Source organism: Mesoplodon mirus (genome assembly GCF_964341445.2).
Source record: "Mesoplodon mirus genome assembly, chromosome: 7".
NCBI lineage: Eukaryota > Metazoa > Chordata > Mammalia > Artiodactyla > Ziphiidae > Mesoplodon > Mesoplodon mirus.
In genome coordinates, this window is record NC_138983.1 from 216,094 (window position 1) to 233,477 (window position 17,384).

Consider the following 17,384-nt stretch of genomic DNA (forward strand, 5'->3'; position numbering starts at 1 on the left):
TGGACCCCAGATGTGGCTCCAAGCAGCCGTAGGACCAGCCGCACAAGCAACCATGACGACGACACCCCTACCACTTCCCTATGCGTGGATTTATCCACAAGCCATCCAATCAGTAAAGCCTCCTGCAGCTCAGGCTCTGGCTCCTGTCTCTCCCCACCCTCAGGCACACAACTACAGGCTCACACACAGGATCGTGTGAGCGGAGCACACACATATCAGAAACCCCACATAGAGGGCAGACCCACCAACAGAAATCCAGGCAGACGCCCTTGTAGGCAGGTGGACAAAGCAAGACAGACAGATAGACAACACATGTGGTTGCAGGGAGGCATCAGGACACAAGAAGGCCTACGGAGGCAGAGGTTGGGGGCAGGGGCTCAGAGCGGGGAGGGGCAAAGAGCCCCAGAGAGAGGAAGTGGCCAGGGCTGGGGGAAGAGGCTGGGTGCGGGCGCTCTGCATCTGAAGGTTATCATTTTGAGACAATAAATGTGCACAATATACACATGACACGGGTCCAGGGGATTGAGAAGTCACCCAAGGAAAGAGACGGAGCCCCAGCCGGAGCCCCAAGAAGAACATGCTAATGAGGACACTCGGGGTCCGACGGGTGGGCACAGCCACCATGGTGCAGGAGGGAGAGCAGGGTCAGGGAAAGGTCCCTCAGGAGAGCAGCAGCTTCCAATGCCAACTCCTGCCCCCACCCCAAACCAGGGCAGACCCTACTGCACCCTGGATCCCAGGATCCCCAACAGCCAGAGTCTTCTTTTGCCTCAGTTTCCCCAGCTCAGTCCTTCCCCGGGGGCAGGACTGAGGACGTTCAGCTCTGCCCCTGAGGACCTTACTCCTCGGCCACTCTGATTCTGGGCCCCTCTGATTCATGGCCTCACTGTCCTAGTCCAGGACCTAGCTGTCCCCTTCCTGCCCTCTGCGCCTCTGGCCTGCACCCTGCAACAAGGAGCAAAGGCCCGGGTCGCGAGCCAGGCATGGGCGGGGCAGGGTGGGTCCCACTGGCTGAGGCCATTGTCTCCATCACACAGACAGTGATCTAGAACCCACCACCCCACAGAGCCACATTCTAGAGCTCAGGGACCGGGAGCCTTCCCCAGTTCTCGAAGCCCCCAGGGGGAGAGGAGAGAGAGGGAGAGGGCTTCCTCTCCGTGCTCCTTTTCTGGAAGTCCCTGGCACCGAGGCCAGTGCGACGGGGTCGCCTCTGAGAAGGCTCGGTCCATAGGTTGCTCTGAGCACTGCTCCTGGACTAAGGAGGTAAGGGCCCCTCCAGAGCAGACCCCTGCTCAGCCCATGGCACAGCCTCATCCAAGAAGTTCCCCACCTTTGCCCACTGCTCCTTGCCCAGTCATGCCCAGGGTCCCCTGAGCAGGAAGAACCTGCGCAGACCCCCTCAGAGCCATTGTGGGGTGGCCCATGAGTGCTGAAGGAGACAGCTCTCACGAGCTTGTCCACGAGGCTCTGATGCTCCTCCTCTTGGGGGGTTGGTGCGGCAGGATCTCCCACTGCTCTGAAGTCTGGGCCTCAACTCGAGACCCCACTGAGGAGGCTGTGGCCTGCAGTTCTGCCCCTCAGTGGGGGCAAAGGCAGTGATGCGGGTGGAGGGCCCAGGCCTCCTAGCACCTGGTCACCCTCCCATCCATGGACAGAGCCAGTCATGGCGGAGGAGGTATGGGTGGGCACCTGGAGGCCCCATCGCCCCCGGGGACCCATCATGGCCCTCTACAGCAGCCCTGGACCCAAGTACCTGATTCCACCCACCACAGGTAAGCGCTTGGGAGCCTGGGAGGGGGCAGGAGCCAGGTCTGGGGGTGGCCCGGGGACGGCCAGGGCTCATCCCTGACTCCCAGCCCATCAACCCCTCTGGGGTCAATGGGGGGTTGGGGGGAGAAAGGCAGGGTCTGGCTCCAAGCTGCTCAGAGCCCCTGCCCCACAGGCTTTGTGAAGCACACGCCCAACAAGCTGCGTGCACCGGCCTACAGCTTCCATGGGGCCCCCATGCTCCTGGCAGAGAACTGCTCCCCAGGGCCCCGCTACAGCGTGAACCCCAAGATACTGAGGACTGGCAAGGACCTCGGCCCCTCCTACTCCATCCTGGGGCGCTACTGCACTAAGACCACGCTGACTCCCGGCCCTGGTGAGGGACTCTGGCCCAGCCCCAGCCCCGCCCAACCCTGCTGGTAGCCACTGCAGGCCTGGTGGGGCCAGGGTGTGAGGGGTACAGCCGTCCCCACCCTCCTGACCCACCTTTCTCCTCATGAAGGGATACCATCAGGCCTGGAGGTGGAGCTGTGACCCCAGCGCAACCTCTGAGACCCTAGTGCCCAAGTCAGACTCGCCCTCCTTCTCAAAACAGCCCCTGCCTCCCCCCACCCCTGCAGCCAGCATTTCCATCATGGACACCCCGGCACAATCCCTGTCGCCACTCACTGGGGCCCAGAGGCCCCACTCCCGCAACGTCGGGGGTCTTCCTAGAACTGCCCGAGCAGGGCCGGGCATCTGTGTGGATCTGTTGGATGGTCCTCCCCGTCCCAGCACCCACACCATTCCTCCCCCCACCCCCAGGCCACTACTTTCCAGAGAAATCTACCAAGCATGTGTTCAACTTGGCGCCCAGCCACTCCATTTCTGCCCGAACCAAGACCTTCCGAGTGGACAGCACCCCAGGTCTGCTGCAGCCCCGATGGCCCGTGGCTGACCGGGTCGAGGATCCCGGGCAGGGCGGGTGAGGGGGGCTGGCCTGATGGGGGTGGAGACTCTGGGCACAGGATTCCGTCCAGCCTGAGACTCGGTGCTTGTGCCCTCAACAGGCCCCGCTGCCTACATGCTGCCCGTGGTGATGGGGCCCCACACTGTCGGCAAGGCCTCCCAGCCCGCCTTCTCCATCAAGGGCCGCAGCAAGCTGGGCAGCTTCAGTGACGACCCGTACAAGGCAAGGGTCGCCCGGCTGGGGCTTACCCCCTAGAGAGATGGCCCATCGGGCCCCTTCCCCCAGAACCTAGGACCCACCAGCCTGACCCCCATCCTCCCGAAGCCCCTCAGCTCCTTCCTCCTCTTGGAGCCTGCCACACGTCTGTCCCCACCCCCACTGGTTTACATCCCAGAGGTGAGGGGGGGCAGACGGTGGACGAGGACGAAGAGGCCGAGACTCGGCATGGAGACTGATGGTGCTGAGGAGAGACGGACGGGGACGGGTGTGTGGGGAGCTGCCTGCAGTCTGAGGCAGGAAGCAGCTGAGAAGAGGAGAAAAATAAGCTGTGACGTATTTTGGGGAGGAGGGTTCTGGCTGCAGAAACAGCCAGTGCAAAGGCCCTGAGGTGCTTGTGTACCCGGGAGCTTGGGGAGCCTGGGGAGACTGGCAAGGTGGCATCACAGCACCGCTGACCTCACCAGCCCAAGGCCCTTGAGTCCCCAACTGGGAAGAGTCCTCTCTCTCACTCACGGAAGGGACAAGTCTGGGGCTGGAACAGACTGGGGTGTCATTGCCACAGCGAGGCTGAAGGGAAGGTGACATCCCACACAGAGAAGGGCCCCACAGCACTGGGGTACTGTCACATGGTGTGGCCATCGTTTGGAGACAGAAGAGTCCCCTGACACACAGACACACGGTGACTTGGGGCCTGAAACCCGGTGTCTGATGCCGGCCCCTGCCCTCTGGCGTCGCACGCCCTGGCAGGCCGAGCCTGAGTGAGCCTCTTTCACCTCCCAGACCCCAGGTCCGGCAGCCTACCGCCAGACCAATGTCCAGGTGACTAAGTTCAAGGCTCCACAGTACACCATGGCGGCCCGAGTGGAGCCCCCGGGGGACAAGACCCTCAAGCCAGGACCAGGAGCCCACAGCCCTGAGAAGGTCTGGCAAGAGCACGGCCCAGAGGGGTGGGGTGGGGATGGGCGGGGTGACACGGCCGCAGGGGTCAGGTGGGGGCGGGCCTGTAAGCCTGCAAGGGTCACGGGGGCCAGGCACCATCAGAACACTGTGCATGCCACCACCAGCCTTCCCCAGTCGGCAGGCTCTGTGTCCCCAGTGTCCCCAGACACTGGTGACGGTGAGTGATGCTGACTGTCACCACATACCAGGCTCTGTGGTCAGGCCTGGCAGTGTGGACTTCCTGCTGGTCACCTTGGCCGGGGGTTTAGGGGGTACAGCAGCCCCGGCCCCAGTGAGGGCAGAGCCTGTGGGGTGGGGGCAGGGGTGCTGGCCCCTCACAGCCTCTCCTCTCCCAGGTGACAGTGACCAAGCCCTGCGCCCCCATCGTCACCTTTGGCATCAAACATTCTGACTACATGACACCCCTGGTCGTGGACGTGGAAGAGCCCTGGCCCTGCCCTACCCGTCACGCTAAGCCTCTGCACATCATGTCCCCCCAACAACAGATTCCCTGAGCTGAGGGCTTTGGGCGGCTCCTCTACCAGCTGGGCTGCAGCCGGCCTGGCCCTGCAGGGCAGAGCATGCTTGCTCGAACAATTGTGACCAGCTACTTTTCCTATGCTTTCCCATCTGCTAAACGTGTTTCCTGCTGTGCCCAGATATACAATAAATCACGGATCCGTTAGCAATGGCTTGCCTTGAAGGAGGATTAAGGTTTTCCAGAAAGGGGCCCCCTAGGCGATCATGCCAGCCCATGTCGGGTCCCACCCTAGCTTCCAGGGCCTGGGGTCTGAGCAGCGAGGAGGGCTCAGGAACATCCGACGCTGCTGTGCCTGCCCTTCTGATTCTGCCTCGAGCGCTGCCCTCTGCGCCTTGTTGTATCCTCCAAAGACGGTCACACCTGCATTCGTCCCCTCCCATGTGGCCCTCTCCCTGTGTGACTGACTCTCCCCTGCCGAGATGGGGTCTGTGTCCCTCCCCTGGAATCCAGAGTAGAGCCTGTGACCGTCCTGAATAAAGTGATGCTACGTGACTTCTGAAGCCAGGCCATGCAACATACAAAGAAAACAGCTTCTGCCTGGATGTCCCTCTTCTCTTTGCTCACCTTCACACCAGCCACCATGCTGTAAGGAAGCTCAACACATGGCGACACAGTGATCCCAGCTGGGCCCTCGGCTCACACCAGCAATGACCTATAGATGTGTGTGAGCCTTCAGCAAGTGGCAGTGCCAGCCTCTTGTCTCCAAAAGGAGTCCTTACATCATAGAGCAGAGGCAACTGTCTCCGCTGTGCCTGTCTCAAACTCCAGCAGTAACCATGAGACATAAACTATTACTGCAGCTTTAAGTGACTACATTCGAAGGTGATCTGTTAAACATCAAAGATAACACGGGAAGCATAAGATCTGGGAAGGGAAGGGGGTGTCTGAGCTGGGATGAAGAGGGGCATTTCCAGAGGGTGCCCTGGAGTCCAAGGCCAGCCTTGAGGAATGAAGACTAACCTTCACCCTAGCCCTGGGCAGGCAACCGTCACCCCTGTGGGGCTGCCGGCTGCAGCTGCACTAAGCACCGTACAGCTGCTGACCCTCACTCAGCTGTGACTGTGTCAGGCTACTTGTTCTAAATACCTCACATGTATTCCTTTAATCCTGAAGAGGTAATGCTATCATCTTCCCCATCCGAGTCACAGAAACTTGCGCAAAGGAAGGTCCAGCAGCAGGAAGCGGCAAGCTCACGTCTGCCCGCCTGAGGGGATGAGTGAGGAGGGGACAAGGGACCCAGGAGAAGGAAAGCGGCAGAGTCGAGACCATTGGTGCCCACGGCCAGTTTATGGACCAGAGTCAGTTCCACACAAAGCTATCTAAAGCCCCCAAAGAAATGAAAACGCCAAAAGCTATGTGTTTACTTCATCACGAAGCTGTTTATTCCTAATTTTTATTGCTAGATGTCTTGTCCTTGAATTATGGGATAGAGCCTGGCAGTTCATCCTCACCTGGCACAGAGGGAGGCTCCAAGTCCTGCTTTATGGTCTCCGGGATCAAAATCGGCAAACCCCACTTACCCACAGGGTTAGGTGCTCAGTGTACAGGGCTGAGCAGGAGGGTGAAGGCCCCACAGGAAACCCTGCTGACACAGCGGCAGCAGGGTTGCCATGCTCCCTTCAGGAATTCACCTAACACGATGAGAGTAAGAAGCAAGAAAGTAAACCAGAAAGAAACTAAAACCCAGACCCCCAAATAGCTGGAAGGGCTGCAAAGAGCCGTGGAGGTGGAGAAGTGGGGAGGCACAGATGGAGACCTGAGGAGAGAACACAGCAGCCAGTGTGCCACCCTGAAGGCAAACTCTAAATTCCTGGTCTGTCTTGGCAAGACCAGGGGGCACACCACGTAAAAGCATCTGCGGGGGGAAGGCTGCCATGGCTGAGCCACGTTCTCAGGAAGCAAGGTGAGCAGGCCCAGAAAAGGTGGGGGCCACGGAGCTCAGGTCTGGGTGTATCTGCAGGGCCTGCGGCGACCAGATGGAGCCACGGCACGGGCAGCAGCTGTTGAGCTTGGTGGCCAGAGGACCAGGCCCCGCAACAAGGTTCGGTGTGAGATGAGAAGCAGGCGAAGCCAGAGCCACAGCGCACACGGGGGTCAAGGCAGGACCAGAGGCCTGCAAAGGAACGTCCAGGAGGACGGGGAAACAGCCAAGCCCCAGAGACACGGGGTCAAGCAAGGCAGTCTCACCGGGGAAGACACAAGCACACACTGGACGAGACAGCGCACTCAGGTCGCAGGTACAGCGGGAGGGAGGGCACCAAGGCAAGCGTGCGAGGAGAAGCCGGCCTGCCGGGCGGAGAACGAGGGGGAGGCGCGGTGCCCGGGGCCAGAGACCAGCAACGTGGGGTGGCAGCTGACAGGCCCCAGGCCGTGGCTGACGCGTGTGACCACACGTGGCATGAGCGTGTGGGGAGGCGGACAGTGAGCCAGGAGTCCTCAGGGAGTAAGGGGGGCTGACTAGGGAACCAGAAGGTCGGAACAAGGGCAGGGAAGGACACAGAGCCTATGATTCGTTTCTTACAAGTGTTTTTTGTGAAGACAAGGATACTGGGGTCTCAGTGGGGTAAGAAGCCACTGGTCCGGCTGGGTCTGTGGTTCAGTTCGAGGTTCGAGTGAGCAGGGGACTGACCAAGTGGGTGCTGAGGGCCCAGGGAGAGGGGGGCAGACACTGCAGTGGAAGGGCCGGGCTTGGTGGAAACTGCCCGCCGACCCTCAGAAACTGACCTACAAGTCCCACGAAGAGCCCTTACTTGGAAGCCTGCTGTCTACACCCCCAAAAGTCCCTCCTCACACCTTGCCTGACTCTGAAATGCCAGATGGGCTTGTTTCTAGAGATCTGGTCTCCTGGAAATAGATCTCTGGTGCTCTGGATAGATCTTGAATCGTGAGAAAATATCACTTTCTGCACCTGGATACATGGCTGGGAGATCACCAGAATGTGAGCCCCATGCTTTCAGCGAAGGTTGCAGTTCCCAACTCCATCCACAACCCCTGCCCTTTCCTGAGGGTCGGGCTTCAGCTGCGGGACTGGAAGGCAGGAAGAGGCCTCTCGGCAGGACCCTTGACTCTCACTGGTCCACGGATGCCCAGCAGCTCTGGGCAGGAGCAACTGCCATCTCTGGGTTGAGAACACTCGGCTGAAGGTGACAGCGATGATTCGAGGTTCACCGCCACAACCCCTTCCTATGTCAGCGCCGAGCATCTCAAATACCAGACGTGGCCTCGCCCAGACAAGAACAGCGTAGAAGAACCTCGAGATGTTCAGAAACTCGAGGGCCAGGGGAAGAGCTGCTGTTCACAGGTGACCGTGTCCAGGATTCCCAGCTGCTCTGCTTGGACCTGACTCTGCTGGAGCTTCTAGCATCCAAGGTGGCAGAGGGAGGGGCCTTGGCTACCCCAGGAAGATGGGCCCCTTGCACACATGGGACCAGCTAACACAAGCTCACTGGGTCAGAGGCTCCCAGCCACACAGGAACAAGATTCCTAAGCCACAATCATCGTTTCAAAGGAGTATTTTGTCGTTAAGTCCTCTGGCCCAGGACGCCAGGCAGAGGCGGACCGTGCTTGACCGAGGCACCCGCAGAAGCCAGCTCCCACTGGCTCACGTCCTTGCCCTCGACAGGAGGTAGGAGAGGATGAAGAAGACCACGATCAGGCCCACGGCCATACCACACAGAAGCTTCCGGTTGTCTCGCCCAGACCGTGCCATTGTGGAAAAGCGCTTCACACTCCCCGTGAGGAGGCCCGTCACACTCGTGAAATCCGTGTCCTGAGAAAGGAATCCCATCATCATCACACAGGGGCGGCGACTCCACAACACACACACACGTGGGGGCCTGCACAGCAGGTGGTGGGGAGCAGAGGTGACCGTGACACTCGCAAACCACAGACCCTTACCATGCCATCCAGGTACTGGTTCTGGTCTTCCACGTCCCTATCAATGTCCAGGGCCAGCTGGTCAGAACACAGAAGAGGCAGGGTCAGGCCAGGACAAACACAGTGGACAGCACCTGACCCCCAACAAGACCAGCAGAGGTCAGGAGATCCAAATGCCACCTGGGCCGCACACAGGTGAGTGTGCCACAGACGGCACAAGGATGACGGAACTACCTGAAACCCCTCCAGGCCTTCACCCTCCCTCTGACACCCCCTCCAGGACGCTAGGTGGAGGCAAAAGGAGGGGACCACCACTGACCGATTTGAGCCTGGTGACCTTGGAGGCTAAGCTATCAGCCATCCGCTTGTTCTCCCGGTCTAGAATCTCCTCCACAGCGCCGGGGCTCTGAGCTGCAAGAAAAGACAGAGTTTGAGGGCATGCATCCACCCACGAGCATCCCCTGGACGCCTGCACCTCAGCCCTTTGTGGCCTCAGGGCTCTCACTCCAATCCCATCTGGCTCAGTCAGGTGTCCGGAGGTACTGGGCCTTCCTGAGTCTGTTGAGCAGGTCCCGCCCTAACCCAGGATCCAACGCGTGGACTCCACACACAAGACAGGCTGTATAAACAAGTGTGCATGAGCACATGTCCTGTGTACTCATGCAGGCTGGGATGCGTAGGCACCTCCAAAGGGCTCAGTCGAACCAGCACTTTCTGACATTCTGTGACAAAACCCGTACCATCCCTCCATGGATATCACCAGTGACGTACACAGAACCTGTTGTCAGAGAAAACCAGTGAACTCTGGTAAAGCCTTAGGAAAGCCTTAGTAACAAAGGTTGAGACTGATCCCAAGAGCAGGGTCTAGGTCTGCTCACTTCTGCAACCCACACAGGGCCTTGTATGACACCCAGAGCACGGTGTTTGCTGAGACCTGGCCCACGACAGGGGCTGGGCCTGGTGATTTAAAATTACCATCCTATCAGGTCGGTGACAACCGCCTCCCCGAAAGTTCAGAGTGCATATTTGCCTTGGCCCAGATGCCTCAATGAGACTTATCTAATAGGAGCACAGCCCTAAGAACCACGAATGTGTACAGGCCCCAAAATTAGAGGCGTTGGCGTCCTACCAACCCCTCGTATCCATTAATTCCTTAAAGGGCACAACAGCCCAGCGAAACAAGCATCAGCATTCCACTTGGCAAATGAGAAGAGGGGCTCCCAGGGGGCAAGTAGGGCACCCCAAGCCCGAGTCCGTACGCGGCCTGCTTGGGCCCTCTCATCACGCGCAGCCCCCACTCCGAGGGGGCTAGCCTCCGGGACCCGTCGACCAGGCGGCCCGGCCGAGGTCCCGGACAGAACCATCTCGCAGGGGTGGGGACTGCGGGCCTCCGGACTCCGCAGCTTCACGGAGCAGCTGGGCAGGAGCGCCCACAGGGCCCCAGGGACTCCTCCACCGCGCTGCTGGCTGCAGCCCGGCCGCCCTGCCCCGTCGCCGCCCGCCCCCAGGGTCTCCCGGACGAGGCCACCCAGCGGGACGGGGGGCAGGCAAGGGCGGCTCCTGCGGGCAGCGGCGTCGGTTCCGGCAGGCCCCGCCGCCATCCGCCTCGGCTCTCCCGCACTCACCCCTAGCCCAGTCCGCCATCCCGTCCAGCTCCGACCCGGGGGACGCGGCTCGGCCACAACCTCCTCTGACGTGGCACACTCGCGGGAAGTGGCGTCCGGTCCCGCCCCTTCCGCCTCAGGCCTTCCGACTTCCGGCCGAGGTCCAGGCCGCGGAGGTGCGGCAGTGGGAAGGACAGGACCTGACGTTTCTTCCACAGCTTGGCTTGGGGATGGGGCGAGCCCTTTGCTCTTGGGACCCCTGGGTGGTTAGTGTCTTTAGTGGCAATTAGGGTGCCGAAAAACACTCCCGCAGCCATTGCCGCCTAAGGCGGCTTCAGGTCCTAACTGTGAAGAGCTCACGGGCCCTTTCCCAGGCGAGAGAGGCTCCTCGCCGCGACCCCGCCCGGGTCCTGAGGCCCGACCCGGCCCGCCCGGCTGCGGTGCGGCTAAGAAGCGGACTCGGTGCGAAGGCCGGCTCCAGTTACTGCCGGCGGGACAAAGTGGAGATCAGTGCCTAGAAAGTGCCTGGAACCGGCGAGCAGTGCAGAAGTCGCAGGGGTGAAGCACTCCGAAGAAAACAAGAAACCAGGAAGAGGAGTGGGAGCGTAAAGGGAGTGGGGACGGTAGGAGCCAGTGCTTCTTGACTTTGCACCCGGGCACTGACAAGGGGCCTGACACAAAGTAGATGCTCAACAAAGCCTTCTTGCCCAGTGGATGGACTATAGGTTACCACCCAACGTAATGGAGCATTTGCTGTGTGTCATTTAGTCCTCCTGACAATCCACTGAAATGGGAACTTTTATCATCTCTGCTTTTCAAGTAGTAAACTGAGTCCAGGCCAGACCAGCAGGTGTGCCTGCTTAAACAGCAAGGAAGTCACCGCACATGACCAGGCTTTGCCTTCATCCTGACCTCCCCTCCCCACTCTCCCCTTTCTCTCAGCCACAACAATGACGTTTCTATCTCCCACCACGGCCATTCCCACCTTTGCACTGGCCACTCCTTCTGCCTTCCATGACCTTCTTTCAGATCCTTTCCTGGTTCACTTCGTACCAACCGGTCTCAGCAAAAATGGCACTTCTTCAGGTCTCCCTTCAGTCCATCAAGCCCCTTTTCTTATTAGATCACAACACTATGCCTAAAGTCGTCTCGTTTGCCCGTTTTTCTTGGTCTTCACCTCTGGCACATAAGCTGCACGAAGGCAGGGACCTTTGGGTCCTGTTCACCCGCATCCCGGCTCCTCGCATGCAGTAGGCATTCAAACGCCTGTTTAGAAAGCAAGTGGTCCCGGGGTTGCAAAATCCTTTCCACCTCGTCTTTCTCCTGGACATCTCATTCGTTCTGTGCATCAAGAAGAGTGTTGGTGTTCGTGTGATGGAGGGGTGGGGGACTGAGGTCCTCTCCTACAGGGAATTCCGGCCCAAGAAGCGAGGCTCACGGCTCGGTTCAGGGACGATTCGGGCCCAGAGGTCGGACGATCACCGAGTCGGATCTTGAAGCCCAAGCTCACTTGGCGGCAAAGCCTTCCAGTTCTAGGGGGGCTGTTCCAGGGCTCGCCACTTTAAGGCGCGCGCAGCCCAGACTACGCCGCGCACGCCTCGTCCCGGCCTCCCCGGCGCGCCTCCCAGGCCCCGCCCCGCGGCGCCGCGCACGCCTCGTCCCGGCCTCCCCCGCGCGCCTCCCAGGCCCCGCCCCGCGGCGCCGCGCACGCCTCGTCCCGGCCTCCCCCGCGCGCCTCCCAGGCCCCGCCCCGCGGTGCCGCGCAAGCCCGGTCGCGGCCACCGCCGTGCGCCGAGCCTGGGCGGGGCGGGCAGACGCGGGCCGGGAACCGTGAAGCGAGGTGCCTCCCGCTTTCCCGGCGCCGGGTCCCGGGGCCGCCATGGAGCCCCGGGCGGTTGCGGATGCCGTGGAGACGGGGGAGGAGGACGTAGTTATGGAGGCTCTGCGCGCATACAACCGGGAGGTGAGCGGGAGTTGTGGACGCGGGACGTGCAGGGAGGAGGTGGGGCCGGGTGGGGTCCGCACGCGTGGCCGGCGGCGGGGGCGTGAGTGGTGAGCGTGGCAAGGGGCTGAGGGTGGAAGGGAGCGCGGCGGGGAGGAGCGCCGAGTCTCTGAGGAGTTGCTGTGGGGGCTGGTGTGTGGGGCTGGGGCGCCATCTGTTCCGAGCGGTGCCTGCGGCCTCAGCTCCCTATCCACGGAGCCCGGGTTCTGCCTCGGTGGGCCTGCGCCTCCTGAGCCTCTGGGTCTCTTTGCAGAACTGTCAGAGCTTCACGTTTGATGATACCCAACAGGAGGACAGGAAGGTGAGTGCTCAACGAAGGGTAGAGGAGCAGGGACGGGTGGCCCAGGTAGAGGAGCCTGGTGGAACCGCTCTTCTCCCTGCCCACAGAGACTGGCGGAGCTGCTGGTCTCGGTCCTGGAGCAGGGCCTGCCACCTTCCCGCCGCATCATCTGGCTGCAGAGCATCCGCATCTTGTCTAGGGACCGCAGCTGCCTGGATTCATTCACCAGCCGCCGGAGCCTGCAGGCACTTGCCTGCTATGCTGGCATCTCCGCCTCCCAGGGCTCGGTCCCCGAACCCCTGGACATGGATGTTGTGCTTGAGTCCCTTAAGTGCCTGTGCAACCTTGTGTTAAGCAGCCCCGTGGCACAGGTGCTGGCAGCAGAGGCGGGGCTCGTGGTGAGGCTCGCAGAGCGAGTGGGGCTGTACCGCCAGAGCAGCTTCCCGCACGACGTCCAGTTCTTTGACCTGCGCCTCCTCTTCTTGCTAACGGCACTTCGCGCCGATGTGCGCCAGCAGCTGTTTCAGGAGCTGCAGGGAGTGCACCTGCTGACCGAAGCGCTGGAGCTGACGCTGGGAATGACCCCTGGAGAGCGGCCCCCCGAGCTCCTGCCTCCCCAGGAGACTGAGCGAGCCATGGAGATCCTCAAAGTGCTCTTCAACATCACCTTCGACTCCATCAAGAGGGAAGTGGATGAGGTGAGAGCTGATCTGAGCCTGAGGGTGGGGTATAACAACTTGGACGTTTCTTGGACGTGCTGCTTTGCCAGGTACCTTCAAATTTCTCCACGTCAGACCAGGAGGAACTCTTAGCTTATCAAGAGAAGGCAGGGAGATGGCCATCCGGGACAGGGCCCTCAAGGAAGTTTTCTCGGGGAGTTGGAGAGCATAACTGGCTCTTGCAGCTTGGCAGGAGGGCTGATTGGTGGGGGGAGGCTGTGAGAGATTCATCACCATGCCTCTGTGAGCGTGGGCCTAAAGCGCAGAGCAGCTCCAAGGGGATCCGTCAACGTTCTTAGTCAGGAGAGTCCTCTTAAGGTCGCGTGGGAGAGGACAAGCACCCAGGTGTACAGTAGAGGAGGTGTGTAATTAGCGCACGTGGTCTTGCAGTGGGCCAGACGGTAGAATCTCAGCTGGCAGCAGTGGGGGCGAGTGGGGCTCTCTCTCTCACAGGAATCCCTTTCTCTTTGGTCAGGAAGACACTGCCCTTTACCGGCACCTGGGGATCCTGCTGCGGCGCTGTGTGATGGCTGCTGCTGCTGGAGACCGCACAGAGGAGTTCCACGGGTGAGGGTGGTGCCTGTCGTGCGGGGGGCGTTCTGCTCGCAGGTCCCCCTGGTGGTTCCTAGCTCTAGAGAGCCTTCTTTCATCTGGGTGACACGGATGTCAGTGTTTCCGGGGAGCTCCAGCACTTACGGTACACGGCTAGGACGAGCCGTGAGTCCGGGGATAGGAACGTGCCGGTGGACTTTGGGTAGCGTCACGGACAGTACAGTATCTACAATGCAGCGCGCTAGTCACTTCCATCGTTGCTGACCTACGCGTAGGCAGGTTCTGATTTTTGACTGCGTTGCTTCGACCCAGAGGTGTGGTAGGTTGGGCGTTTGCAGGGAGTGCTCCCCTCAGCTCTGGTACCTGGTGCTGTTGCTCAGGTCCCTGACGCTGGTTCATATCATGGCCCCAGCAGGTGGTGGCAAGGGTCGTACCTGTGTTGGGGGTTGGATTTACCAAGTGCCCCTTTCACCTGTCCCCAGCCACACAGTGAACCTCCTGGGGAACTTGCCCCTCAAATGTCTGGACGTTCTTCTCACCCTGGAACCCCACGAAGGCTCTTTGGAGTTCCTGGGAGTGAACATGGATGTGATTCGTGTTCTCCTCAGCTTCCTGGAGAAGCGTCTGCACCAGGTGGGCAGGGGGAGCTGCTGTGGCTCTGGTCCAGGCTTTCCCGAGCAGCTGTGGTCGCTGCTTTTTTGTAGTACACGCTGGGAGGTGGAGACCAGCTCCCCAGTGTGATTCAGGTGACGCTCCAGCTCCTCCACGGTCCGGCCACACAGGAGCCCGGACCCTCCTCCCTGAGAAGTATACGGAAACAAGTGTTCAGAGTCTAGCAAAGTACTCATTTTTTTAGATCTCTTTGTGGGTCTTCGAGTGGTCCTGAGAAGCCCGCCCACCCATAGTCCCTGCTTGTGATCCTAAACTCAAAATGTCACTGAGCACAAGCAGCCCTTGGTGATGAGCATTAGCTGTGCCTTGGCATCCCTAAGGGGACCCACAGGACCTTCAAGCCAGAGGCTCCCTGATTCCTGCGGCTGCACCACAGGGCATTGACCAGCCAGTGCTCTAACCAGCCCCTCTGGCGTTTGCAGACATATCATGCAAGCTACAGAGGGTGACGGACTAAGGTTCAGTAGGGCCCCGGGGACTCCACGTTGCCTGCGTGCCCTGGGAGCTGCTTTGTGTGCTGGCGGTAGGCTAGCAGCTTGGAACACTCTGTTTTCCCCAGCATTCTGGTGTAAAGGGAGGAACGTGAGACTCACAGCAGTTGAGTGATTTGCCTCAAGTTGCAGGGCACGTGAATGGCCCCGAGTTAGGGTCCACGCCTGTCCTTTTCGAAGCTCTCACACACCCACTGCCCTCTCTTAGCCCCTCAGCTGGGGCCCCTGTGGTGGGGCCTCGTCCCGAACGCCTCCTGCCAGCACCATCCTGGCAGGTGCCTAGCTCCCCTGGCCTCGAGTCAGATGGGCGCAGTCCAGTGACAGAGGCTCCTCTGCAGACGCACAGGCTGAAGGAGAGTGTGGCCCCCGTGCTGAGCGTGCTGACGGAGTGTGCCCGCATGCACCGCCCCGCCAGGAAGTTCCTGAAGGCCCAGGTACGGGGCAGAGGGGCCGCGGTCAGGCCCTGGCCAGAGACCCTGGTCGTTCCGGGCCCGGACTCAGGGACAACTACATCCCCAGGTGCTGCCCCCGCTGCGGGATGTGAGGACCCGGCCCGAGGTGGGGGAGCTGTTGCGGAACAAGCTGGTTCGCCTCATGACGCACCTGGACACCGACGTGAAGAGGGTGGCAGCCGAGTTCCTGTTCGTCCTGTGCTCTGAGAGCGGTGAGTCGGGGGGCCGGCCCCTTGCCTGCCCCTCTCCAGCCCCTCCCCAACCACGTTTGCACACTGACCTCTGCCCTACCCTTCAGTGCCCCGATTCATCAAGTACACAGGCTACGGGAATGCTGCCGGCCTCCTGGCTGCTAGGGGCCTCATGGCAGGGGGCCGGCCTGAGGGCCAGTACTCGGAGGACGAGGACACGGACACAGACGAGTACAAGGAAGCCAAGGCCAGGTGTGTGCCCCCCACATCCTCGGGCTGCCCTCACTCGGCCCCCATTCCTATTCCCACACCCATTTGGGCCCGTAGGGTGGGCAGGACAGGGTGACCAGCAGGTAAGACCTTACAGAATCAGGCTGCTGTTCCCAAGTGACATGTATTCTGACATCGGGGTGTTTTGTTGAGAACACAGGCTGAAGGGGGCCGAGCAGTGCGGGGGACCGGGTGGTCCAGATGGCAGGAGCTGGTTACCTGCTGCTCCAGGAGGAAGGGCTCTTCTGCAGTTGCCTTGCCTTCCCCGCACCCAGGAAAATGGGTTTCTTGCCATTACAAGCCCAGGCAGGAAGATAAGGAACTCCACCCACCCCACACAGCCCTCTTTTGTCCTGGAAAGTCACTAATGCGTTCCCCATGCTCCCTCTCTTGTGAAACAGCATAAACCCAGTGACTGGAAGGGTAGAGGAAAAGCCACCCAACCCCATGGAGGGCATGACAGAGGAGCAGAAAGAGCACGAGGCCATGAAGCTGGTGAACATGTTTGACAGGCTCTCCAGGTACGTGGCCTGGCAAGGAGGGGCCCAGGGCTGGGACAGAGGAGAAGGACCCACGTCCTGTCTTGTGAGCCGCAGGAAGTGGGATCAGAGTGGGGTTTAGGTTCTGGCAGGGCTGCATTACTAATGTTTGAAATCACCTGTCTTGGAGGCAATTCTCTAGCCAAGGGTTAGGGCTGAGATCAGTATTAGGTCCATTTTTTACAGTTGATGAAAACTGAGGCCCAGAGAAATTAAGACACTGCCTAAGGTCTCAGAGCTTAGGTAGCAGTTAGGATTTAGGCCTGACTGAAACAGTTCCCACCCAGGCTTCCCCAGTAAACAGGAGCAGCTTGGTGGAACAGAAGGTCGCAGCCAGAGGTGAGCAGGACCCCTGCCCATCCCTACCACGCCTTTTCCCCGCAGGCACAGAGTCATCCAGCCCATGGGGATGAGTCCCCGGGGTCAGCTCACATCCCTGCAGGATGCCATGTGCGAGACCATGGAGGGACAGCTCTCCTCGGACGCTGACTCGGACCCTGACTGAGAACGGCTGCTCTTCTGCCGCCCTTCAGAACTGGTGCTGCTTCCAGAGAAGTCCTTGGGGCCAGGACCTGGAGAAGCCACATCCCTCCCTCCCAACTTGGAGACCCTTTTCTCTTTACTCCCAGAGTTCTATTCGTGATTTGCCTTTGGTCCATTTTCTTCTCTTTAGGGCTGCGAGGGTCTTGTCCTACGAACTCTGGGAACTCAGCCTTGCTTTCCGCAAATGAAGTGGTTTCTTTTATGTGTGCCTGCGGGCAGGGCTTAACTGAAGGCAAAAATGTACATGGGTTTGGGAGGGCAGGGGCTGAGTGTGGGTGCAGGCCGACACAGCACCTCCACAGCTGGCATGCAGGCCCAGAGCTGGCGTTGGGCAAGCACCACATTTCACAGGGGAAAGAACCTGCTGGAACTTTATATGCTAATGCCGGAAACACACTTCCAAGGTATGATCTGCTGTTTTTGTCCCCACTGAGTGCAGGGCTGGTAGCCTCTTGCATTCTCGGTCCTGGCTCAGTGCCCCAGTTCTCTGGTGGTGACAGCTGAGTCTCGATCCTTCCCACTGGTTTCAACCATAAATATATGAAGGAAAACGTCTCTCCTGAAACCATAAGTCTAGATTTGTATCATGCACCACAGAGCTTCACGGAAACATTATTCTGGAATAAAGAGTTCCAGGCAAGAATGTGTGTGTGTGAATATATGTGCAAGATATCAAGTAAAGGCACGTTAAGTAGAAATAGAATTATGTTTTTCTTACAATTCAGCACTTTTCCCAGATGAGCATGCGTGTCTTGTTCTTGAAGAGTGAGGCCACCAG

The 17,384-nt window shown here is 60.0% G+C and overlaps 3 protein-coding genes across 6 annotated transcripts; 2 read left to right on the forward strand and 1 right to left on the reverse strand.

Annotated features, from left to right (window-relative positions):
- Positions 1 to 1,663: 1,663 nt before the first annotated feature.
- CIMAP1A (ciliary microtubule associated protein 1A) lies at positions 1,664 to 4,389 on the forward strand (the record flags this gene model as incomplete). The annotated part of the gene is made up of 6 exons (XM_082628125.1): positions 1,664 to 1,772; positions 1,943 to 2,143; positions 2,572 to 2,673; positions 2,817 to 2,938; positions 3,716 to 3,856; positions 4,231 to 4,389. The coding sequence occupies 6 exons, from the start codon at positions 1,664 to 1,666 to the stop codon at positions 4,387 to 4,389; spliced, it is 834 nt and encodes a 277-aa protein (XP_082484251.1).
- Positions 4,390 to 5,765: 1,376 nt separating this feature from the next.
- BET1L (Bet1 golgi vesicular membrane trafficking protein like) lies at positions 5,766 to 11,519 on the reverse strand. Of its 2 annotated transcripts, none has more exons than XM_082628988.1 (4): positions 10,881 to 11,519; positions 8,611 to 8,702; positions 8,313 to 8,369; positions 5,766 to 8,184 (listed from the first exon to the last, which is right to left on the reverse strand). In XM_082628988.1, the coding sequence occupies exons 1-4, from the start codon at positions 10,909 to 10,911 to the stop codon at positions 8,017 to 8,019; spliced, it is 348 nt and encodes a 115-aa protein (XP_082485114.1). In that variant the 5' UTR covers positions 10,912 to 11,519; the 3' UTR covers positions 5,766 to 8,016. The 2 variants fall into 2 exon arrangements, with proteins under 2 accessions (XP_082485114.1, XP_082485115.1); XM_082628989.1 differs by lacking the exon at positions 10,881 to 11,519 and adding an exon at positions 9,917 to 10,873.
- Positions 11,520 to 11,644: 125 nt separating this feature from the next.
- On the forward strand, positions 11,645 to 17,239 carry RIC8A (RIC8 guanine nucleotide exchange factor A). Of its 3 annotated transcripts, none has more exons than XM_082628225.1 (10): positions 11,646 to 11,858; positions 12,151 to 12,198; positions 12,285 to 12,875; positions 13,372 to 13,463; positions 13,931 to 14,081; positions 14,950 to 15,045; positions 15,131 to 15,275; positions 15,362 to 15,506; positions 15,926 to 16,045; positions 16,448 to 17,237. In XM_082628225.1, exons 1-10 carry the CDS (start codon positions 11,775 to 11,777, stop codon positions 16,566 to 16,568), a joined length of 1,593 nt encoding a protein of 530 aa, XP_082484351.1. In that variant the 5' UTR covers positions 11,646 to 11,774; the 3' UTR covers positions 16,569 to 17,237. The 3 variants fall into 3 exon arrangements, with proteins under 3 accessions (XP_082484352.1, XP_082484351.1, XP_082484353.1); XM_082628227.1 differs by having other exon boundaries at positions 11,647 to 11,858; positions 12,696 to 12,875; positions 16,448 to 17,236; XM_082628226.1 differs by lacking the exon at positions 14,950 to 15,045 and having other exon boundaries at positions 11,645 to 11,858; positions 16,448 to 17,239.
- The last annotated feature ends 145 nt before the right edge of the window (positions 17,240 to 17,384 follow it).